This window comes from Hyperolius riggenbachi, chromosome 10 (assembly GCF_040937935.1).
Source record: "Hyperolius riggenbachi isolate aHypRig1 chromosome 10, aHypRig1.pri, whole genome shotgun sequence".
Lineage (NCBI taxonomy): Eukaryota > Metazoa > Chordata > Amphibia > Anura > Hyperoliidae > Hyperolius > Hyperolius riggenbachi.
In genome coordinates, this window is record NC_090655.1 from 288,977,448 (window position 1) to 289,003,080 (window position 25,633).

The following is a 25,633-nucleotide window of genomic DNA, read 5'->3' on the forward strand; positions in this document are numbered from 1 at the left end:
GTCAAAAAATTACTTGCTGATAACTTTAAGTCAAAATTTGACAGACATATGAATAATTATGGGCAGCACTGTATACTTGAAGAAAAAACAATTGTTATTAAGAAAAAATGTTTGTTCAAATAAACTTTCAAACAGCACAATACATTTTTTTTTTGTTTCAACAATAAAAAAAAAATTAACAATAATATAACTTTTTAATGACATTTAAATAAAAAAATAAATAAACCAGTATAAATATTTTATATTCAGTCTAAAACAGCAGGCATAGGGGAACACAGCACAGGGAGACACACGAACAGCCAATCAATACACTGACCACGTAGGGGAACATAGGCAACGTGGGAGCAGCCAATCATTACACTGTCCCCATATGGGCTCCAGTATAGGTAGCCAGGCATAGGTGCTCCAGTATAGGTAGCCAGGCATAGGTGCTCCAGTATAGGTAGCCAGGCATAGGGGCTCCAGTATAGGTAGCCAGGCATAGGTGCTCCAGTATAGGTAGCCAGGCACAGGTGCTCCAGGATAGGTAGCCAGACATAGGTGCTCCTGTATAGGTAGCCAGGCATAGGTGCTCCTGTATAGGTAGCCAGGCATAGGTGCTCCTGTATAGGTGACCAGACTTAGGTGCTCCAGTGTAGGTAGCCAGACTTAGGTGCTCCAGGATAGGTAGCCAGACAGGTGCTCCTGTATAGGTAGCCAGGCATAGGTGCTCCAGTATAGATAGCCAGACATAGGTGCTCCTGTATAGGTAGCCAGGCACAGATGCTCCAGTATAGGTAGCCAGGCATAGGTGCTCCAGTATAGATAGCCAGGCACAGGTGCTCCTGTATAGGTAGCCAGGCACAGGTGCTCCAGGATAGGTAGCCAGGCACAGGTGCTCCAAGATAGGTAGCCAGGCACAGGTGCTCCAAGATAGGTAGCCAGGCACAGGTGCTCCAGGATAGGTAGCCAGGCATAGGTGCTCCAGGATAGGTAGCCAGGCATAGGTGCTCCTGTATAGGTAGCCAGGCATAGGTGCTCCTGTATAGGTAGCCAGGCATAGGTGCTCCTGTATAGGTAGCCAGGCATAGGTGCTCCTGTATAGGTAGCCAGGCATAGGTGCTCCTGTATAGGTAGCCAGGCATAGGTGCTCCAGTATAGGTAACCAGACATAGGTGCTTCAGTATAGGTAACCAGACATAGGTGCTCCTGTATAGGTAGCCAGGCATAGGTGCTCCAGTATAGGTAACCAGACATAGGTGCTCCTGTATAGGTAGCCAGACATAGGGGCTCCTGTATAGGTAGCCAGACATAGGGGCTCCTGTATAGGTAGCCAGACATAGGGGCTCCAGTATAGGTAGCCAGGCACAGGTGCTCCAGTATAATTAGCCAGGCATAGGTGCTCCAGTGTAGGCAGCCAGGCATGCCCCCACCCCCTGCAACGGATGCAGCTGTTACACTGAGCAACACTCCTCCACCATACTGGGATCTCCCTCACTGTCACTGCATGCCTGGTGCATAGACCTCATATCAGCGACTAGCCACAGCAGAAAGTAGAGAGGTGGCCTATTGCCTCTCTGCTAGACCACTGCTCTCCTCCCCACTGCCGGTTGCCACTGAAATTAGGTCTCGGAGCCCGTTCTGCAGCACCAGCAATGTGGATTTTACCATGGTGGTGGTGGAGGACAGCTCAGCCTTAGGAGTGGACGAAGATGGGTGGGCGGGGAAGTAATAGGCAGAAGGACCACCCCTGGCTCAATTATGCATCTCCCTGAGCCTCATCTGTTTGGCTGCATGCTGCTCTGCATAGGGCAGCAGAACAGCAAAATTAGAGGTGTAGCCAGCAGTGTAGTCCTCAATCTACTTGTAGATCGCGATCCTGGCCTATACACCTCCTGCAGGCTCTAGTGTACAGTACTATTTCCTGTGTGTCATGTAATATACAGGAAGCGATGATCTGCACAAGAGCATGAAGGTGGAGGATAGAGAAGGAAGGACAGAGCTGGACTCGGTGCAGAGATGAGCCCAGCACCGCATCCACTGAGGGAGACCGGCGCCTGCAATCGTTGGAATTTTTAAAATGCTTCTTCACACTTACCCCTCGCAGAAATTACATTAATGGGACGGGATTGGGCCGTTAATATTAGCGGTTTGTTCGTAAATCGGGGACTACCTGGACAACAAAAAATAAATCACATAGATGAAAACTAACCTATTGCGATCTTTAACCATTTCAGCCGCCCGGACGTGATCCTCACGTCCAGGCGGCTGCTCTGTTGCGGTGCCGCGCATCGGCAATCTCCCGCGCGCGGGCGCGCCCCAGTGCAGTCCCCCGGTAGCCCTCAGATCAGTGAACGGGAACGTGGTTCCCTATCATCAATCCGTGTCCCCAACACTGAAACCGAAGCTCTCTTACTAGAGGCTTCAGTCTTTCTGCAAAAAAAAGTTTCCCCGTCCTCCTTGTGCTTCCGGTTAGCGAGAAGCACAAGGAGAAAAAAAAACTCAAGGTGGCCAAATAGTAAAACTACATCTACAAACATTTTACATACCATTTTACACAGAACATTAAAAATTGACTGTTTATTTCCCAACACCAAAAAATTGCCCAAATAAATTTTTTAATGAAAAAAAATTACATTTAAAAAACAAACAAACATAAATAGTTACCTAAGGGTCTGAACTTTTTAAATGTGCAGGTGAAGGGGGTATACTATGAAATTTTTTTTAATTATAAGCTTGTAAATAGTGATGGACGCAAAACTGAAAAAATGCACCTTTATTTCCAAATAAAATATTGGCGCCATGCATTGTGATAGGGACAAAATTTAAAGGGAACCTTAACTCTAAAAAAACATGAGTTTTACTTACCTGGGACATGTACCAGCTCCTTGCAGCCATCCTGTGCCCTCGCAGTCACTCATGGCTCCTCTGGTCCCCCGCTGCCAGCTAGTTTCGTTTTTGCCGACTGGGAGTTGGCCGGTTGCCATGCGTACCTTTTTTACGCATTCCCGCTGGTGCAGGAAGCTATTACGGACATCAACAAGTAAATTTTTACGCGTTATGGTTGTAATGCGTAAAATTTTATGCATTACACACGTAATGCGTAAAAAGTTACTTGTTGATGTCCACAATAACTTCCTGCACCAGCGGGAATGTGTAAAAAGGTACGCATGGCGGTCGGCAAAAACTAAACTAGCTGCCAACGAGGGACCAGAGGAGCCATGAGTGACTGCGAGGGCGCAGGATGGCTGCAGGGGGCTGGTACATGTCCTAGGTAAGTAAAACTTTTTTTTTTTTTTTTTTTAGAGTTAAAGGGACAATTAAGTAAAAAAAAAATGAGTTTTACTCACCTGGGGCTTCCAATAGCCCCCTGCAGCTGTCCGGTGCCCTCGCCGTCTCCCTCCGATCCTCCTGGCCCCGCCGGCAGCCACTTCCTGTTTCGGTGACAGGAGCTGACAGGCTGGGGACGCGAGTGATTCTTCGCGTTCCTGGCCACAATAGCGCCATCTATGCTGCTATAGCATATATCATATACCATATAGCAGCATAGAGGGTGCTAATGTGTCTGGGAACGCGAAGAATCCCTCGCGTCCCCAGCCTGTCAGCCCCTGTCACCGAAACAGGAAGTGGCTGCCGGCGGGGCCAGGAGGATCGGAGGGAGACAGCGACGGCACCGGACAGCTGCAGGGGGCTATTGGAAGCCCTAGGTGAGTAAAACTCATTTTTTTTGTTTGACTTAAGTGTCCCTTTAAGGTTCCCTTTAAATGGTGTAATAACTGAGACAAACGGGCAAATAAAATACATAGGTTTTAATTATGGTAGCATGTATTATTTTAAAGCTATAATGGCTGAAAACTGAGAAATAAATGATATTTTTCTTAATATTCCTGTTAAAATGCATTTATAAAAAAATTATTCTTAGCAAAATGTACCACCCAAAGAAAGCCTAATTAGTGGCGGAAAAAACAAGATGTAGATCAATAAATTGTGATAAGTAGTGATAAAGTTATTAGCGAATGAATGGGAGGTGAAAATTGCTCTGATGCATAAGGTGAAAAATCCCCGCGGGCTGAAATGGTTGTTGGATGGATTAATTGCATTCAGGTTGTTTGTTAGAAAAATAGATATCCTGGTCCAATCTTCAGGCCCACACAATGGTGGAAACGTGGAGTGTGTGCAATGCTTTTTATGTAGTCCATCAGTCCATATACGTTGCCTATTTCACTGCAACAGACAGACTCCATCCCTGTCGGCATCGCTATACAAGAGTGATGTGCACCATTGTGTATGGCCAATTACCCATCTCCCGCCATGTCACGCACACACTGCTCTGTCGTCCCTCCGCACCCACTACCCCGCCCTTCTCCCGCCACGTCACATGCGCCGCTCTGTCGTCCCTCTGCTCCCCCCTACCCTGCCCACCTCCCGCCATGTCACGCACACGCTGCTCTGTCGTCCCTCCGAACCAACTCCCCCGCCACGTCACATGCGCCGCTCTGTCGTCCCTCTGCTCCCCCCTACCCCGCCCATCTCCCACCACGTCACGCACCACTCTGTCATCCCTCTGCTCCCCCCTACCCCGCCCATCTCCCACCACGTCACATGCGCCACTCTGTCGTCCCTCTGCTCCCCCCTATCCCGCCCATCTCCCGCCACCTCACGCATGCGCCACTCTGTCGTCCCTCTGCTCCCCCCTACCCCGCCCATCTCCCACCATGTCACGCACACGCTGCTCTGTCGTCCCTCTGCTCCCCGCTACCCGCCCATCTCCTGCCATGTCACGCACACGCAGGTCTTTCGTCCCTCTGCTCTCCCCTACCCCGCCCATCTCCCACCACGTCACATGCGCCGCTCTGTCGTCCCTCCGCTCCCCCCTACCCCGCCCATCTCCCGCCACGTCACATGCACCGCTTGTCAGGAACCGGCCCGCGGCACGCCTGCGTATACGGTTCCCGACTGCGGGTTTGACCAGATCAAGCGGGGAGCAGCCTTATTCAAGCTAAAAACAAGGCTGTTACTCCTCAAACGCTTCTTACTACCACCACTTGCTGTTGCTAGACACGTCCACTCGGCTGTCGAGTGCTCATGCAATCCGCGTATTCGTATTCGGTTCAGCTTTGCGCTTTAGGCTAAATACGGGAACGCCACGCACATACACACACAGTACAGTTGTACAGTAACACGGCACGATCAGGCACTGACTTGTAATGCAAGTTACACTGTAGTGCAGCAAAACCACTAACAGTCGTTCCGAACGATACGGTTAGCCACTCTGCTGTCGAGTGCAAAAGTGCCACATACACACAATGCCGTTACAATCTCATACGGTAGTGTTGCTCAAACGTACAATCAGGCATGGACTTATACCCAGTTACGCTTCAGTCTCTTCTAGGCTATGAGTGTTAGTTTAGTACAGCAGAAGTCAAACTTATTAAATAACGATTTAATATTCCAAAAAGTGGAACCATGCAGAAAATAATATATACAAAAGATGTACAAAAAACAAAGTAAAAAAAAGTTACAAAGTAAAAGTTACAAGGATACAGAACAAGACAAGTTGCACATAACGTTAGTGCGTAGGTTAGAACGGGGTTGGCGGGCGAACACCGTTCCGATTCGCTCGGGATCCCTCTAGCTATGTGCTACCTCCAAGAGAAGATGATTTTTGAGAGTCCTAGCTGCTGTTTTATAGCAAAATGTGTGCCCCGGGGCTACCCCAATGTCCAGGTGCAGGAATAATCCAATTTCCTGTTTAACGCATGCAACTTCAAAGCGTTCCTGTTTTAGCTTGTGAAGTTTGGGGTAAAATGATAGTCTAGTACATACATCAAAAGAGTGAGGCTCCCTCCTGTCATGTAAATTCCAAGGGTTTTCCTGTCCACTTTGAACTTGGCAGACTCAGTTAGTCAGATTGTATTTTGGCCAACAGGTGCTGTTTACAGAGTTCAACACAATATTGTTATGTAATTACCTGTACCCAGACACAGACAATCACATCTGAGACAGCAGATCAAAGGTGAAGACCTGACTGCTATTGACTACTTAGCCATCTCCTTGCCAGAGGCTAGCAAATCCATTTAGCATTCCCTGCTCTTAAGTGGTTCCTAATTAGCAGCAGACAATGACAGCTGCTGGACAATGAATGCAGAGTTAACTTGCATTTACATACTCCATGAAGCCAACCTGACATATCTACACCTTTGACATAATACACAGCAGATAGAAAAATGAAAATATACTACTGTATTATCGCAACATCATAACTAGCTGCTATATCATGACACCGCTCTGTCATCCCTCTGCTCCCCCCTACCCCGCCCATCTCCCACCACGTCACATGCGCCGCTCTGTCACCCCTCTGCTCCCCCCTCCCCGCCCATCTCCCACCACGTCACATGCGCCGCTCTGTTGTCCCTCTGCTCCCCCCTACCCCGCCCATCTCCCGCTATGTCACACACACGCTGCTCTGTCATCCCTCTGCTCCCCGCTACCCGGCCATCTCTCACCACGTCACATGCGCCGCTCTGTCACCCCTCTGCTCCCCCCTAGCCCGCCCATCTCTCACCATATCACATGCGCCGCTCTGTCGTTCCTCTGCTCCCTACCCCGCCCATCTCCCACCACGTCACATGCGCCGCCCTGTTGTCCCTCTGCTCCCCCCTACCCCGCCCATCTCCAGCTATGTCACACACACGCTGCTCTGTCACCCCTCTGCTCCCCCCTCCCCGCCCATCTCCCACCATGTCACATGCGCCGCTCTGTCGTTCCTCTGCTCCCTACCCCGCCCATCTCCCACCACGTCACATGCGCTGCCCTGTTGTCCCTCTGCTCCCCCCTACCCCGCCCATCTCCCGCTATGTCACACACGCTGCTCTGTCATCCCTCTGCTCCCCGCTACCCGCCCATCTCCCATCATGTCACATGCGCCGCTCTGTCATCCCTCTGCTCCCCGCTACCTGCCCATTTCCCGCCATGTCACGCACATGCTGCTCTTTCGTCTCTCCGCTCCCCCCTACCCCGCCCATCTCCCACCACGTCACGCACACACAGGTCTTTCTTCCCTCCGCTCCCCCCTACCCCGCCGATCTCCCGTTACCTCACGCACATGCTGCTTTGTCGTCCCTCCGTTCCCCCGTACCCCGTCCCATCTCCCGCCACGTCACGCACGTGCCGCTCTGTCTTCCCTCTGCTCCCCCTACCCCTCCCATCTCCCACCACGTCACACACGCCGCTCTGTCACCCCTCTGCTCCCCCCTCCCCGCCCATCTCCCACCATGTCACATGTGCCGCTCTGTCGTCCCTCTGCTCCCCCCCCTACCCCGCCCATCTCCCACCACGTCACGCATACGCTGCTCTGTCATCCCTCTGTTCCCCCTACCTCGCCCATCTCCGGCCACGTTATGCACCACTCTGTCATCCCTCTGTTCCCCCTACCTCGCCCATCTCCCGCCACGTTATGCACCACTCTGTCATCCCTCTGTTCCCCCTACCCCGCCCATCTCCCCCCACGTCACGCATATGCAGCTTTGTCATCTCTACGCTCCCCCTACCCCACCCGTCACGTCACGCACGTGCTGCTCTGTCTTCCCTTTGCTCCTCCTACCCCGCCCATCTCCCGACCTGTCACGCACGTGCTGCTCTGTTGTCCCTCTGCTCCCCCCCACCCTGTCCCATCTCCCGCCATGTCTCCACGCTCTGTCGCCCCACTGTGGTCCCCTACCCCATCTCCCGCCACGTCACACGCGCCGCTCTGTCGTCCTTCAGCTCCCCCCTACCCCGCCCATATCCCACCATGTCATGCGCCACTCTGTCATCCCTCTGCTCCCCCTTACCCTGCCCATCTCCCACCATGTCACATGCGCCGCTCTGTCACCCCTCTGCTCCCCCCTCCCCGCCCATCTCCCACCATGTCACATGCGCCGCTCTGTCGTCCCTCCTCTCCCCTTACCCAGCCCATCTCCCGCCTCGTCATGCACCACTCTGTCATCCCTCTGCTCCCTCCTACCCCGCCCATCTGCCACCATGTCACATGCGCCACTCTGTCCCTCTGCTCCCCCTAACCCACCCATCTCCCACCATGTCACGCATACGCTGCTCTGTTGCCCCTCCGCTCCCCCCTACCCCGCCCATCTCCCACCACGTCACGCACCACTCTGTCATCCCTCTGCTCCCCCTACCCCGCCCATCTCCCGCCACATCATGCACCACTCTGTCATCCCTTTGCTCCCCCTACCCCGCCCATCTCCCGCCACTTCACACACACGCTGCTCTGTCGTCCCTCCGCTCCCCCTACCCCGCCCATCTCCCGCCATGTCACACACACGCTGCTCTGTCATCCCTCTGCTCCCCCCCACCCCGCCCATCTCCCCCCACATCACGCATATGCCGCTTTGTCATCTCTACGCTCCCCCTACCCCACCCATCTCCCGTCACGTCACGCATATGCCGCTTTGTCATCTCTACGCTCCCCCTACCCCATCCGTCACGTCACGCACGTGCTGCTCTGTCGTCCCTCTGCTCCTCCTACCCCGCCCATCTTCCGCCAAGTTACACACACGCCGCTTTGTCATCCCTCTGCTCTCCTCCTACCTGCCCATCTCCCGCCACTTCCAGCACGCTTCGCTGTGTCGTCCCTCTGCTCAACCCCCCGCATAGCGACAGTACAGCTACGCAGCTGACATACGTTTGTACTGTCCCAGCAATGTTACCGATCCCCGACGGGCGTCAGGCATCATAGGTGTTTTTGTCTTATTGATATGTTTATTTATTTTTTACAGAAAATGCCTCGCTGTATCTACAAGAAATGTATCCACATGACTGGTCAGAAATCAAAGTACCCGGATGTTTCTCTACATAGGTTGCCAAAAGATGCACAGAGAATAAGGCGCTGGCTCCAGAACGCCGGCATGGAGGAGGAGCAGATTTGTGCTTTTGTTCCGATGGTGCTGGAAGATCGTCAGGGGGATAAATTCCGTATGTGCTCTAATCATTTCTCCCTGGATTCCTATACTGTGAAGGGGACGCTACGGCACCTTCGCAAGGATGCAGAGCCAACACTTTTTAAGGAAGTACCGACTTACACCGACTGTCGTTTCGATAAATGGAGGAGGAGGGCCGTAAAGCGAAAAGCTGCAAACTTGTCTTCAGGGATTCCAGATGTTGATAACCCAAAATGGCCATGCTGCTTCTCTGACCCACCAGAAGATAGAACGCCCGCACTGTGCATGTCTGCCCAGATCCAACCGGAATATCACAGCTCGGAAGAGGACCCTGAGTTACTGGAGGTGGTCCGGCATTCTCTGTCACTCCATCACCCAAACACATGCAAGGAGGAGCGCCTTCCGCCGTCCTCTCCAAAGGTAAATGTAGAAGATCACAGTCACCTGACAATCACAGAGTCACCCATTCAGCCAGAAGCTAGGCATTATCCTTCACAGTATCCATCAGGAGTTTCTGCACATCTGTATCTAGTGTAATAATAGAGGTATAACGTAACTACTGGTATATCTAGTGTAATAAGAGGTATAACGTAACTACTGGTATATCTAGTGTAATAATAGAGGTATAACGTAACTACTGGTATATCTAGTGTAATAATAGAGGTATAACGTAACTACTGGTATATCTAGTGTAATAATAGAGGTATAACGTAACTACTGGTATATCTAGTGTAATAATAGAGGTATAACATAACTACTGGTATATCTAGTGTAATAATAGAGGGTATAACGTAACTACTGGTATATCTAGTGTAATAATAGAGGTATAACGTAACTACTGGTATATCTAGTGTAATAATAGAGGTATAACGTAACTACTGGTATATCTAGTGTAATAATAGAGGTATAACGCAACTACTGGTATATCTAGTGTAATAATAGAGGTATAACGCAACTACTGGTATATCTAGTGTAATAATAGAGGGTATAACGCAACTACTGGTATATCTAGTGTAATAATAGAGGGTATAATGTAACTACTGGTATATCTAGTGTAATAATAGAGGTATAACGTAACTACTGGTATATCTAGTGTAATAATAGAGGTATAACATAACTACTGGTATATCTAGTGTAATAATAGAGGGTATAACGTAACTACTGGTATATCTAGTGTAATAATAGAGGTATAACGTAACTACTGGTATATCTAGTGTAATAATAGAGGTATAACGTAACTACTGGTATATCTAGTGTAATAATAGAGGTATAACGCAACTACTGGTATATCTAGTGTAATAATAGAGGTATAACGTAACTACTGGTATATCTAGTGTAATAATAGAGGTATAATGTAACTACTGGTATATCTAGTGTAATAATAGAGGATATAACATAACTACTGGTATATCTAGTGTAATAATAGAGGTATAACGTAACTACTGGTATATCTAGTGTAATAATAGAGGTATAATGTAACTACTGGTATATCTAGTGTAATAATAGAGGTATAACGTAACTACTGGTATATCTAGTGTAATAATAGAGGTATAATGTAACTACTGGTATATCTAGTGTAATAATAGAGGATATAACATAACTACTGGTATATCTAGTGTAATAATAGAGGTATAACATAACTACTGGTATATCTAGTGTAATAATAGACTTATAACATAACTACTGGTATATCTAGTGTAATAATTGAGGATATTACGTAACTACTGGTATATCTAGTGTAATAATAGAGGATATAACATAACTACTGGTATATCTAGTGTAATAATAGAGGATATAACCAGTGGCGTAGCTAAGGAGCTATGGGCCCCAGTGCAAGTTTTACATTGGGGCCCCCCAAGCACTTTATACAGAACAATTGATACGGCGCACCAGAACTTGCCAAGGACAACCCCAGTGTCAGAGGTGCCAGAAGGGGGGAGGGGGGACAGCATGTTACTGATTATTATCATTCAAAGCATTTATAGAAGTGATTATTACAAACACAGGACCAACAAAGAGCTAATACTGCGTTTGAGGGAGGGCCCTATGGGGGCCCAAGGGCCCCGGTGCGGTTGCAACCCCTATTGCTGCTCCACTGGCTGTAACACACCTCTATCTAGTGTAATAATAGAGGTACAGTGGCTTGCAAAAGTATTCGGCCCCCTTGAAGTTTTCCACATTTTGTCACATTACTGCCACAAACATGAATCAATTTTATTGGAATTCCACATGAAAGACCAATACAAAGTGGTGTACATGTGAGAAGTGGAACGAAAATCATACATCATTCCAAACATTTTTTACAAATAAATGCAGTCAGTTTCCCATAGATATTGCCTGATGAGTGCTAATGACTAAATAGAGTGCACCTGTGTGTAATCCAATGTCAGTACAAATACAGCTTCTAAAATGATAACATACTTCAAAAATTATAAAGTTCTAATGTTGTGAACGATATTTATCGCAGCGCCCTTTTTTCTGCTTTTTTTGCCGTATTAACGATAATTGCATTAAAGTCTATGGCGGTGCCCCTTACGTCCACCCTCAGCCGACGCCCCTTTTTCCTGCTACCAATAAAAGAGGTATAACACAGCTATGTCTAGTGTAGGAATAGAGGAAATAACATATACAGTATATATCTAGTGTAATAATAGAGGTATAACACATCTATATCTAGTGCAGGGGTGTCAAACTCAAATACAAAGTGGGCCAAACACTGTACACTGGGACCAAGTCATAGGCTAACATCAATGTCTAATGGCCACCTCCCTCCCTTATAAAGTTCCCTGGTGTCTAGTTGCCCCCCTCCTGCTCTATACAGTTCCCCGGTGTCTAGTGGCCACCTCCCTCCCCTATACAGTTCCCTGGTGTCTAGTGGCCACCTCCCTCCCCTATACAGTTCCCTGGTGTCTAGTGCCCCCTCCCTCCTGCCCTATACAGTTCCCTGGTGTCTAGTGGCCCCCTCCCTCCCCTATACAGTTCCCTGGTGTCTAGTGGCCCCCTCCCTCCTGCCCTATACAGTTCCCTGGTGTCTAGTGGCCCCCTCCCTCCCCTATACAGTTCCCTGGTGTCCAGTGGCCCCCTCCCTCCCCTATACAGTTCCCTGGTGTCGAGTGGTCCACACCCTCCCCTATACAGTTCCCTGGTGTCTAGTGGCCACCTCCCTCCCCTATACAGTTCCCTGGTGTCTAGTGGCCCCCTCCCTCCCCTATACAGTTCCCTGGTGTCTAGTGCCCCCCTCCCTCCCCTATACAGTTCCCTGGTGTCTAGTAGCCTCCTCCCTCCCCTATACAGTTCCCTGGTGTCTAGTGGCCACCTCTCTCCCCTATACAGTTCCCTGGTGTCTAGTGGCCCCCTCCCTCCCCTATACAGTTCCCTGGTGTCTAGTGGCCACCTCCCTCCCTTATACAGTTCCCTGGTGTCTAGTGGCCACCTCCCTCCCCTATACAGTTCACCGGTGCCTAGTGGCCACCTCCCTCCCCTATACAGTTCCCTGGTGTCTAGTGGCCCCCTCCCTCTCCTATCCAGTTCCCTGGTGTCTAGTGGCCCCCTCCCTCCTGCCCTATACAGTTCCCTGGTGTCTAGTGGCCACCTCTCTCCCCTATACAGTTCCCTGGTGTCTAGTGGCCACCTCTCTCCCCTATACAGTTCCCTGGTGTCTAGTGGCTCCTCCCTCCCCTATACAGTTCCCTGGTGTCTAGTGGCCACCTCCCTCCCCTATACAGTTCCCCGGTGTCTAGTGGCCACCTCCCTCCCCTATACAGTTCCCTGGTGTCTAGTGGCCCCCTCCCTCTCCTATCCAGTTCCCTGGTGTCTAGTGGCCCCCTCCCTCCCCTATACAGTTCCCTGATGTCTAGTAGCCCCCACCCTCCCCTATACAGTTCCCTGGTGTCTAGTGGCCCCCTCCCTCTCCTATCCAGTTCCCTGGTGTCTAGCGGCCCCCTCCCCTATACAGTTCCCTGGTGTCTAGTGGCCCCCTCCCTCTCCTATCCAGTTCCCTGGTGTCTAGTGGCCCCCTCCCTCCCCTATACAGTTCCCTGATGTCTAGTAGCCCCCACCCTCCCCTATACAGTTCCCTGGTGTCTAGTGGCCCCCTCCCTCCCCTATACAGTTCCCCAGTGTCTAGTGGCCACCTCCCTCCCCTATACAGTTCCCTGGTGTCTAGTGGCCCCCTCCCTCCCCTATACAGTTCCCCGGTGTCTAGTGGCCCCCTCCCTCCCCTATACAGTTCCCTGGTGTCTAGTAGCCCCTCCCTCCCCTATACAGTTCCCCGGTGTCTAGTGGCCACCTCCCTCCCCTATACAGTTCCCCGGTGTCTAGTGGCCCCCTCCCTCCCCTATACAGTTCCCTGGTGTCTAGTGGCCCCCTCCCCCCCCTATACAGTTCCCTGGTGTCTAGTGACCTCCTCCCTTCCCTATACAGTTCCCCGGTGTCTAGTGGCCACCTCCCTCCCCTATACAGTTCCCTGGTGTCTAGTGGCCACCTCCCTCCCCTATACAGTTCCCTGGTGTCTAGTGGCCCCCTCCCTTCCCTATACAGTTCCCTGGTGTCTAGTGGCCCCCTCCCTCCCCTATACAGTTCCCTGGTGTCTAGTGGCCCCCACCCTCCTTGATACAGTTCCCTGGTGTCTAGTGACCCTCCTCCCTCCCCTATACAGTTCCCTGGTGTCTAGTGGCCCTCCTCCCTCCCCTATAAAGTTCCCTGGTGTCTAGTGGCCCCCTCCCTCCCCTATACAGTTCCCTGGTGTCTAGTGGGCCCCTCCCTCCCCTATACAGTTCCCTGGTGTCTAGTGGCCCCCTCCCTCCCCTATACAGTTCCCTGGTGTCTAGTGGCCCCCTCCCTCCCCTATACAGTTCTCTGGTGTCTAGTGGCCCCCACCCTCCTCCCCTATACAGTTCCCTGGTGTCTAGTGGCCACCTCCCTCCCCTATACAGTTCCCTGGTGTCTAGTGGCCCTCCTCCTGCTCTATACAGTTCCCCGGTGTCTAGTGGCCCCCTCCCTCCCCTATACAGTTCTCTGGTGTCTAGTGGCCCCCTCCCTCCCCTATACAGTTCCCTGGTGTCTAGTGGCCCCCTCCCTCCCCTATACAGTTCTCTGGTGTCTAGTGGCCCCCACCCTCCTCCCTATACAGTTCCCTGGTGTCTAGTGGCCACCTCCCTCCCCTATACAGTTCCCTGGTGTCTAATGGCCCCCTCCCTCCTGCCCTATACAGTTCCCCGGTGTCTAGTGGCCCCCTCCCTCCCCTATACAGTTCCCTGGTGTCTAGTGGCCCCCTCCCTCCCCTATACAGTTCCCCGGTGTCTAGTGGCCCCCTCCCTCCCCTATACAGTTCCCTGGTGTCTAGTGGCCCCCACCCTCCTCCCCTATACAGTTCCCTGGTGTCTAGTGGCCCCCTCCCTCCCCTATACAGTTCCCTGGTGTCTAGTGGCCCCCACCCTCCTCCCCTATACAGTTCCCTGGTGTCTAGTGGCCCCCACCCTCCCCTATACAGTTCCCTGGTGTCTAGTGGCCCCCTCCCTCTCCTATATGGTTCCCTGGTGTTTAGTGGTCCTCCCTCCCCTATACAGTTCCCTGGTGTCTAGTGGCCCCCTCCCTCCCCTATACAGTTCCCTGGTGTCTAGTGGTCCACACCCTCCCCTATACAGTTCCCTGGTGTCTAGTGGCCCCTCCCTCCCCTATACAGTTCCCTGGTGTCTAGTGGCCCCCTCCCTCCTGCCCTATACAGTTCCCTGGTGTCTAGTGGCCACCTCTCTCCCCTATACAGTTCCCTGGTGTCTAGTGGCCACCTCTCTCCCCTATACAGTTCCCTGGTGTCTAGTGGCTCCTCCCTCCCCTATACAGTTCCCTGGTGTCTAGTGGCCACCTCCCTCCCCTATACAGTTCCCCGGTGTCTAGTGGCCACCTCCCTCCCCTATACAGTTCCCTGGTGTCTAGTGGCCCCCTCCCTCTCCTATCCAGTTCCCTGGTGTCTAGTGGCCCCCTCCCTCCCCTATACAGTTCCCTGATGTCTAGTAGCCCCCACCCTCCCCTATACAGTTCCCTGGTGTCTAGTGGCCCCCTCCCTCTCCTATCCAGTTCCCTGGTGTCTAGCGGCCCCCTCCCCTATACAGTTCCCCGGTGTCTAGTGGCCCCCTCCCTCTCCTATCCAGTTCCCTGGTGTCTAGTGGCCCCCTCCCTCCCCTATACAGTTCCCTGATGTCTAGTAGCCCCCACCCTCCCCTATACAGTTCCCTGGTGTCTAGTGGCCCCCTCCCTCCCCTATACAGTTCCCCAGTGTCTAGTGGCCACCTCCCTCCCCTATACAGTTCCCTGGTGTCTAGTGGCCCCCTCCCTCCCCTATACAGTTCCCCGGTGTCTAGTGGCCACCTCCCTCCCCTATACAGTTCCCTGGTGTCTAGTAGCCCCTCCCTCCCCTATACAGTTCCCCGGTGTCTAGTGGCCACCTCCCTCCCCTATACAGTTCCCCGGTGTCTAGTGGCCCCCTCCCTCCCCTATACAGTTCCCTGGTGTCTAGTGGCCCCCTCCCCCCCCCTATACAGTTCCCTGGTGTCTAGTGACCTCCTCCCTTCCCTATACAGTTCCCCGGTGTCTAGTGGCCACCTCCCTCCCCTATACAGTTCCCTGGTGTCTAGTGGCCACCTCCCTCCCCTATACAGTTCCCTGGTGTCTAGTGGCCCCCTCCCTTCCCTATACAGTTCCCTGGTGTCTAGTGGCCCCCTCCCTCCCCTATACAGTTCCCTGGTGTCTAGTGGCCCCCACCCTCCTTGATACAGTTCCCTGGTGTCTAGTGGCCCTCCTCCCTCCCCTATACAGTTCCCTGGTGTCTAGTGGCCCTCCTCCCTCCCCTATAAAGTTCCCTGGTGTCTAGTGGCCCCCTCCCTCCCCTATACAGTTCCCTGGTGTCTAGTGGGCCCCTCCCTCCCCTATACAGTTCCCTGGTGTCTAGTGGCCCCCTCCCTCCCCTATACAGTTCCCTGGTGTCTAGTGGCCCCCTCCCTCCCCTATACAGTTCTCTGGTGTCTAGTGGCCCCCACCCTCCTCCTCTATACAGTTCCCTGGTGTCTAGTGGCCACCTCCCTCCCCTATACAGTTCCCTGGTGTCTAGTGGCCCTCCTCCTGCTCTATACAGTTCCCCGGTGTCTAGTGGCCCCCTCCCTCCCCTATACAGTTCTCTGGTGTCTAGTGGCCCCCTCCCTCCCCTATACAGTTCCCTGGTGTCTAGTGGCCCCCTCCCTCCCCTATACAGTTCTCTGGTGTCTAGTGGCCCCCACCCTCCTCCCTATACAGTTCCCTGGTGTCTAGTGGCCACCTCCCTCCCCTATACAGTTCCCTGGTGTCTAATGGCCCCCTCCCTCCTGCCCTATACAGTTCCCCGGTGTCTAGTGGCCCCCTCCCTCCCCTATACAGTTCCCTGGTGTCTAGTGGCCCCCTCCCTCCCCTATACAGTTCCCCGGTGTCTAGTGGCCCCCTCCCTCCCCTATACAGTTCCCTGGTGTCTAGTGGCCCCCACCCTCCTCCCCTATACAGTTCCCTGGTGTCTAGTGGCCCCCTCCCTCCCCTATACAGTTCCCTGGTGTCTAGTGGCCCCCACCCTCCTCCCCTATACAGTTCCCTGGTGTCTAGTGGCCCCCACCCTCCCCTATACAGTTCCCTGGTGTCTAGTGGCCCCCTCCCTCTCCTATATGGTTCCCTGGTGTTTAGTGGTCCTCCCTCCCCTATACAGTTCCCTGGTGTCTAGTGGCCCCCTCCCTCCCCTATACAGTTCCCTGGTGTCTAGTGGTCCACACCCTCCCCTATACAGTTCCCTGGTGTCTAGTGGCCCCTCCCTCCCCTATACAGTTCCCTGGTGTCTAGTGGCCCCCTCCCTCCTGCCCTATACAGTTCCCTGGTGACTAGTGGCCCCCACCCTCCCCTATACAGTTCCCTAGTGTTCAGTGCTTTCCCCCTACTTACCCCATATGGCTTCCCTGGTGATCTAGGGCTTCACCTCCAATATAGCTTCCCTGGTGGACTAGAGTGGGCCAAACATAATGCAAAGTGGGGAAACCAAATAAGGGACACATTTAATGTCTCCGAGGGCCAGATGTGGCCCGCGGGCCGGAGTTTGACATGTATGATCTAGTGTAACAACATCCTCACTCTATCATTTCTGTACAGGAGAGAGCGACCTCTGGAGATCACATGACCACATCGGTAATGATGGAGGCGGAGCCCGGTCACATGGCTGAGAGGATACTAAACCTCACACTAGAGATCATCTGCCTATTGACGGGAGAGGTGAGGATGACTGTCACATGGTAGAATACTTTTATTCTTGTTTATAAACATATATAACACTAGCACATGCATTCCCCCCTCACACCTGGCCCCCGGCTAAAGTAGTGCGGCTTAATGTGAGGGGCGTGAGTTGTGCGCATGCTATGCACAATGGTGCAGTGTAGCATGTGCTGGTATCTTACGTGTGCTCCTGCCAAGTAGCAGCCGCTCCACTGATCCCGCCCTGAGCCCTGCCGGGTCCAGTGACTTTATAGGACGGGATCCCCGCACTTTGATTGGCCCGGTAGGCTGCTTGTCACTTGACAGTGCGGGCATCACATCTTGTGAAGTCACTGGACCGGGATGAGTGAAGTGGCACAGGGCGGGCCCAGGGAGGGGCTCAGGGCGGGATGAGTGGAGTGGCACAGGGCGGGCCCAGGGAGGGGCTCAGGGCGGGATGAGTGAAGTGGCACAGGGCGGGCCCAGGGAGGGGCTCAGGGCGGGATGAGTGAAGTGGCACAGGGCGGGCCCAGGGAGGGGCTCAGGGCGGGATGAGTGGAGTGGCCCAGGGAGGGGCTCAGGGCGGGATGAGTGGAGTGGCCGATATTAGCACGGAGCATAAGTAAGTTACCAGCGCACACTACGCAGCACTACAGTGTGTATAGTGTGCACACCGCGCGCTGCTCACGTTAAGCTGCAGTGCTTTAGCAGCGCAGCTTAATGCTTTCCTCCTGTCTGACTCCAAAGTAGCTGGGTGCTGCAGCCAAGGAAGGCACAGTCAGCAGACATCCCTGGAACAATAAGGCATTTCACTACAAATTACTTACGGAACAGGTGCTGGCCCCAGCCAGGATGCCAACCCCAGTCTCCTACATCAAAGGTAGTTTCTTTATCCAATACACTATCCAGGAGCTGCTCCCTTGCCAAACAGTCCCAGCAAATCAAGTCCTAGTTAGTCCTGGAGAAGGGTGTCATTGCTGGGGTAGCAAATTTAAGGAGGCCACACTAAGGGGGGGGGGGGGGGGGGGGTCTGCCAAAGGCTTACAATCTAAAGTTGCCAGCAGACAAGAGTCCAGGGAGCAACAGCTGGCGGCGACCGCCATCCACAAAGGCAGAGATACGGCGGAAGCTGTCTGTGAAGGGAGCATCCCCCGGCCGGATGCGCCATTCACTTGCGCTTGTCTCCCGTCGCTAGTCCGCATACACACGCAATACGCGTGGCGGACTAGCGACCGTTGCGGAGACAGAAGTTGCCGGCGATTGTACTTTTCAATCGCATGGCAACTTCACTTCCCGGCGACAGTTCGTGGCGCGCACGTCATACACACGGGGCAACTGTCGCTCAGACATGCGCGTGCCACGTGTTTGTGGCGACAGTTGTGCCCTGTGTGTATGAGCCATAAAGGGTGGGGGAGGAACACATGAGGTAGGACTGTGGAAAAGGTGGTTGACAGAGTTAGAGTGTGGTAGATGTGGGGTAGGCCATTTTAAAGAAATGTGTTTTGAGGGCTTGCTTGAAGGTGTAGAAGGAAGGATTGAGTCTGAGGGGGAGTGGAAGGGAGTTCCATAGGGTGGGGGCAGCTCTTGAGAAGTCTTGTAGGCATGCATGGGAATGAGAAATGCGTGGGGAAGTCAGGCGGAGATCATTGGAGGACCAGAGGGGACGGGCAGGTATATATCTGTGGACGAGCTCAGAAATGTAGGTTGGGCAGGTCTTGTGCACAGATTTGTAGGTAAGGCACAGAACCTTAAAATTGATCCTGAAGCTGATAGGGAGCCAGTGTAGGGCTTTGCAGAGGGGAGACGTGGAAGCAGAGCGGTGGGAAAGATGGATGAGTCTATCTGCTGCATTCATGACTGATTGAAGGGGTTCAATGCGTTTTAAGGGGAGGCCAGATAGTACGGCATTGCAGTTGTCAAGGCGGGAGATGATGAGGGCATGGATGAGAAGCTTGGTAGTGTCTGGGGTCAGAAAGGGGCGGATTTTGGAGAAGCTTCGAAGGTGGAAGTTGCAGGTTCTGGTAACATTTTGGATGTGTTGGCTGAAGTAGAGGGCAGAGTTTAGGGTGACGCCCAGGCAGCGGGCCTGGGAGGTAGGGCGGATGGTAGTGCTGTTGATAGTGACCTGAATATCTGGGAGGGGTGGTGCGGGGCGGGGTGAAAGAGAGGGCAGAGTCTAGGGTGACGCCCAGGCAGCGGGCCTGGGAGGTAGGGCGGATGGCAGTGCTGTTCATAGTGACCTGAATATCTGGGAGGGGTGGTGCGGGGCGGGGTGAAAGAGAGGGCAGAGTCTAGGGTGACGCCCAGGCAGCGGGCCTGGGAGGTAGGGCGGATGGTAGTGCTGTTGATAGTGATGTGAATATCTGGGAGGTGTGGTGCGGGGCGGGGTGAAAGAGGGCAGAGTCTAGGGTGACGCCCAGGCAGCAGGTCTGGGAGGTAGGGCGGATGGTAGTGCTGTTGATAGTGACCTGAATATCTGGGAGGGGTGGTGCGGGGCGGGGTGAAAGAGAGGGCAGAGTCTAGGGTGACGCCCAGGCAGCAGGCCTGGGAGGTATGGCGGATGGTAGTGCTGTTGATAGTGACCTGAATATCTGGGAGGGGTGGTGCGGGGTGAAAGAGAGGGCAGAGTCTAGGGTGACGCCCAGGCAGCGGGCCTGGGAGGTAGGGCGGATGGTAGTGCTGTTGATAGTGACCTGAATATCTGGGAGGGGTGGTGCGGGGCGGGGTGAAAGAGAGGGCAGAGTCTAGGGTGACGCCCAGGCAGCGGGCCTGGGAGGTAGGGCGGATGGTAGTGCTGTTGATAGTGACCTGAATATCTGGGAGGGGTGGTGCGGGGCGGGGTGAAAGAGAGGGCAGAGTCTAGGGTGACGCCCAGGCAGCGGGCCTGGGAGGTAGGGCGGATGGTAGTGCTGTTGATAGTGACCTGAATATCTGGGAGGGGTGGTGCGGGGCGGGGTGAAAGAGAGGGCAGAGTCTAGGGTGACGCCCAGGCAGCAGGCCTGGGAGGTATGGCGGATGGTAGTGCTGTTGATAGTGACCTGAATATCTGGGAGGGGTGGTGCGGGGTGAAAGAGAGGGCAGAGTCTAGGGTGACGCCCAGGCAGCGGGCCTGGGAGGTAGGGCGGATGGTAGTGCTGTTGATAGTGACCTGAATATCTGGGAGGGGTGGTGCGGGGCGGGGTGAAAGAGAGGGCAGAGTCTAGGGTGACGCCCAGGCAGCAGGCCTGGGAGGTAGGGCGGATGGTAGTGCTGTTGATAGTGACCTGAATATCTGGGAGGGGTGGTGCGGGGCGGGGTGAAAGAGAGGGCAGAGTCTAGGGTGACGCCCAGGCAGCAGGCCTGGGAGGTAGGGCGGATGGTAGTGCTGTTGATAGTGACCTGAATATCTGGGAGGGGTGGTGCGGGGCGGGGTGAAAGAGAGGGCAGAGTCTAGGGTGACGCCCAGGCAGCAGGCCTGGGAGGTAGGGCGGATGGTAGTGCTGTTGATAGTGACCTGAATATCTGGGAGGGGTGGTGCGGGGCGGGGTGAAAGAGAGGGCAGAGTCTAGGGTGACGCCCAGGCAGCGGGCCTGGGAGGTAGGGCGAATGGTAGTGCTGTTGATAGTGACCTGAATATCTGGGAGGGGTGGTGCGGGGCGGGGTGAAAGAGAGGGCAGAGTCTAGGGTGACGCCCGGGCAGCAGGCCTGGGAGGTAGGGCGGATGGTAGTGTTGTTTGTGATAGTGACCTGAATATCTGGGAGGGGTGGTGCGGGGCAGGGTGAAAGAGAGGGCAGAGTCTAGGGTGACGCCCAGGCAGCGGGCCTGGGAGGTAGGGCGGATGGTAGTGCTGTTGATAGTGACCTGAATATCTGGGAGGGGTGGTGCGGGGCGGGGTGAAAGAGAGGGCAGAGTCTAGGGTGACGCCCAGGCAGCAGGCCTGGGAGGTATGGCGGATGGTAGTGCTGTTGATAGTGACCTGAATATCTGGGAGGGGTGGTGCGGGGTGAAAGAGAGGGCAGAGTCTAGGGTGACGCCCAGGCAGCGGGCCTGGGAGGTAGGGCGGATGGTAGTGCTGTTGATAGTGACCTGAATATCTGGGAGGGGTGGTGCGGGGCGGGGTGAAAGAGAGGGCAGAGTCTAGGGTGACGCCCAGGCAGCGGGCCTGGGAGGTAGGGCGGATGGTAGTGCTGTTGATAGTGACCTGAATATCTGGGAGGGGTGGTGCGGGGCGGAGTGAAAGAGAGGGCAGAGTCTAGGGTGACGCCCAGGCAGCGGGCCTGGGAGGTAGGGCGGATGGCAGTGCTGTTCATAGTGACCTGAATATCTGGGAGGGGTGGTGCGGGGCGGGGTGAAAGAGAGGGCAGAGTCTAGGGTGACGCCCAGGCAGCGGGCCTGGGAGGTAGGGCGGATGGTAGTGCTGTTGATAGTGATGTGAATATCTGGGACGGGTGGTGCGGGGCGGGGTGAAAGAGAGGGCAGAGTCTAGGGTGACGCCCAGGCAGCGGGCCTGGGAGGTAGGGCGGATGGTAGTGCTGTTGATAGTGATGTGAATATCTGGGAGGTGTGGTGCGGGGCGGGGTGAAAGAGGGCAGAGTCTAGGGTGACGCCCAGGCAGCAGGTCTGGGAGGTAGGGCGGATGGTAGTGCTGTTGATAGTGACCTGAATATCTGGGAGGGGTGGTGCGGGGCGGGGTGAAAGAGAGGGCAGAGTCTAGGGTGACGCCCAGGCAGCAGGCCTGGGAGGTATGGCGGATGGTAGTGCTGTTGATAGTGACCTGAATATCTGGGAGGGGTGGTGCGGGGTGAAAGAGAGGGCAGAGTCTAGGGTGACGCCCAGGCAGCGGGCCTGGGAGGTAGGGCGGATGGTAGTGCTGTTGATAGTGACCTGAATATCTGGGAGGGGTGGTGCGGGGCGGGGTGAAAGAGAGGGCAGAGTCTAGGGTGACGCCCAGGCAGCGGGCCTGGGAGGTAGGGCGGATGGTAGTGCTGTTGATAGTGACCTGAATATCTGGGAGGGGTGGTGCGGGGCGGGGTGAAAGAGAGGGCAGAGTCTAGGGTGACGCCCAGGCAGCAGGCCTGGGAGGTAGGGCGGATGGTAGTGCTGTTGATAGTGACCTGAATATCTGGGAGGGGTGGTGCGGGGCGGGGTGAAAGAGAGGGCAGAGTCTAGGGTGACGCCCAGGCAGCGGGCCTGGGAGGTAGGGCGGATGGTAGTGCTGTTGATAGTGACCTGAATATCTGGGAGGGGTGGTGCGGGGCGGGGTGAAAGAGAGGGCAGAGTCTAGGGTGACGCCCAGGCAGCAGGCCTGGGAGGTATGGCGGATGGTAGTGCTGTTGATAGTGACCTGAATATCTGGGAGGGGTGGTGCGGGGTGAAAGAGAGGGCAGAGTCTAGGGTGACGCCCAGGCAGCAGGCCTGGGAGGTAGGGCGGATGGTAGTGCTGTTGATAGTGACCTGAATATCTGGGAGGGGTGGTGCGGGGCGGGGTGAAAGAGAGGGCAGAGTCTAGGGTGACGCCCAGGCAGCGGGCCTGGGAGGTAGGGCGGATGGTAGTGCTGTTGATAGTGACCTGAATATCTGGGAGGGGTGGTGCGGGGCGGGGTGAAAGAGAGGGCAGAGTCTAGGGTGACGCCCAGGCAGCAGGCCTGGGAGGTAGGGCGGATGGTAGTGCTGTTGATAGTGACCTGAATATCTGGGAGGGGTGGTGCGGGGCGGGGTGAAAGAGAGGGCAGAGTCTAGGGTGACGCCCAGGCAGCGGGCCTGGGAGGTAGGGCGAATGGTAGTGCTGTTGATAGTGACCTGAATATCTGGGAGGGGTGGTGCGGGGCGGGGTGAAAGAGAGGGCAGAGTCTAGGGTGACGCCCGGGCAGCAGGCCTGGGAGGTAGGGCGGATGGTAGTGTTGTTTGTGATAGTGACCTGAATATCTGGGAGGGGTGGTGCGGGGCAGGGTGAAAGAGAGGGCAGAGTCTAGGGTGACGCCCAGGCAGCGGGCCTGGGAGGTAGGGCGGATGGTAGTGCTGTTGATAGTGACCTGAATATCTGGGAGGGGTGGTGCGGGGCGGGGTGAAAGAGAGGGCAGAGTCTAGGGTGACGCCCAGGCAGCAGGCCTGGGAGGTAGGGCAGATGGTAGTGTTGTTTGTGATAGTGACCTGAATATCTGGGAGGGGTGGTGCGGGGCGGGGTGAAAGAGAGGGCAGAGTCTAGGGTGACGCCCAGGCAGCGGGCCTGGGAGGTAGGGCGGATGGTAGTGCTGTTGATAGTGACCTGAATATCTGGGAGGGGTGGTGCGGGGCGGGGTGAAAGAGAGGGCAGAGTCTAGGGTGACGCCCAGGCAGCGGGCCTGGGAGGTAGGGCGGATGGTAGTGCTGTTGATAGTGACCTGAATATCTGGGAGGGGTGGTGCGGGGCGGGGTGAAAGAGAGGGCAGAGTCTAGGGTGACGCCCAGGCAGCAGGCCTGGGAGGTAGGGCGGATGGTAGTGCTGTTGATAGTGACCTGAATATCTGGGAGGGGTGGTGCGGGGCGGGGTGAAAGAGAGGGCAGAGTCTAGGGTGACGCCCAGGCAGCGGGCCTGGGAGGTAGGGCGGATGGTAGTGCTGTTGATAGTGACCTGAATATCTGGGAGGGGTGGTGCGGGGCGGGGTGAAAGAGAGGGCAGAGTCTAGGGTGACGCCCAGGCAGCAGGCCTGGGAGGTATGGCGGATGGTAGTGCTGTTGATAGTGACCTGAATATCTGGGAGGGGTGGTGCGGGGTGAAAGAGAGGGCAGAGTCTAGGGTGACGCCCAGGCAGCGGGCCTGGGAGGTAGGGCGGATGGTAGTGCTGTTGATAGTGACCTGAATATCTGGGAGGGGTGGTGCGGGGCGGGGTGAAAGAGAGGGCAGAGTCTAGGGTGACGCCCAGGCAGCGGGCCTGGGAGGTAGGGCGGATGGTAGTGCTGTTGATAGTGACCTGAATATCTGGGAGGGGTGGTGCGGGGCGGGGTGAAAGAGAGGGCAGAGTCTAGGGTGACGCCCAGGCAGCAGGCCTGGGAGGTAGGGCGGATGGTAGTGCTGTTGATAGTGACCTGAATATCTGGGAGGGGTGGTGCGGGGCGGGGTGAAAGAGAGGGCAGAGTCTAGGGTGACGCCCAGGCAGCGGGCCTGGGAGGTAGGGCGAATGGTAGTGCTGTTGATAGTGACCTGAATATCTGGGAGGGGTGGTGCGGGGCGGGGTGAAAGAGAGGGCAGAGTCTAGGGTGACGCCCAGGCAGCAGGCCTGGGAGGTAGGGCGGATGGTAGTGTTGTTTGTGATAGTGACCTGAATATCTGGGAGGGGTGGTGCGGGGCGGGGTGAAAGAGAGGGCAGAGTCTAGGGTGACGCCCAGGCAGCGGGCCTGGGAGGTAGGGCGGATGGTAGTGCTGTTGATAGTGACCTGAATATCTGGGAGGGGTGGTGCGGGGCGGGGTGAAAGAGAGGGCAGAGTCTAGGGTGACGCCCAGGCAGCAGGCCTGGGAGGTAGGGCGGATGGTAGTGTTGTTTGTGATAGTGACCTGAATATCTGGGAGGGGTGGTGCGGGGCGGGGTGAAAGAGAGGGCAGAGTCTAGGGTGACGCCCAGGCAGCGGGCCTGGGAGGTAGGGCGGATGGTAGTGCTGTTGATAGTGACCTGAATATCTGGGAGGGGTGGGGCGGGGTGAAAGAGAGGGCAGAGTCTAGGGTGACGCCCAGGCAGCGGGCCTGGGAGGTAGGGCGGATGGTAGTGCTGTTGATAGTGATGTGAATATCTGGGAGGGGTGGTGCGGGGCGGGGCGGGAAAATTATGAGCTCAGTTTTATCCAGGTTAAGCTTCATTAACCTAGCTGACATTCAGGAGGAGATGGTTGATAGGCAAGAGGAGACCTTGTCCATAGCGGAGGGGGAGAGATCGGGGGTGTGGAGATAGATTTGGGTATCATCGGCATATAGGTGGTATTTGAAGCCCAGGGAGGAGATGACTTTGCCAATAGAGGAGATGTAAAGTGAGAACAGTAGAGGGCCCAGAACAGAGCCCTGGGGGACTCTGACTGAGAGGGGTGTGGGAGTTGAGGAGGAACCATTGAAAGAGGTGGTGAAGAGGTATGAGGAGATCCAGGCCAGGGTGTTGTCACAAATCCCTAAGGACTGAAAGGATTGAAGGAGGAGGGGATGGTCAACTGTATCAAATGCTGTGGAAAGGTCAAGCAGTAGCAGGATGGAGTAGTTTCCTTCAGCTTTGGCAAGGATAAGGTCATTTACTACCTTGATGAGAGCGGTTTCTGATGAGCAGGAAGGAAACCAGGTTGTAGAGGGTGGAGTAGGGAGTTGGTGCTGAGGCAGTGCGTGATGCGTCTGTGGATCTGGGGTTGGGTTGCAGTGACTGAGCATCTGTGAGGTATGACCAGTTGGTGCTGAGGTAGTGCGTGATGCGTCTGTGGATCTGGGGTTGGGTTGCAATGACTGAGCATCTGTGAGGTATGGCCA

General features: G+C 54.8%; 1 protein-coding gene across 1 annotated transcript in view; it reads left to right on the forward strand.

Annotated features, from left to right (window-relative positions):
• Positions 1–25,633, forward strand: part of LOC137537287 (uncharacterized) — a 63,384-nt gene that overhangs the window by 13,182 nt on the left and 24,569 nt on the right. The window contains exons 3-4 of the mRNA XM_068259365.1: positions 8,757–9,338; positions 17,076–17,195. Of these exons, the coding sequence (XP_068115466.1) occupies positions 8,757–9,338; positions 17,076–17,195 (702 nt within the window). The remainder of the gene's footprint in view (positions 1–8,756; positions 9,339–17,075; positions 17,196–25,633) is intronic.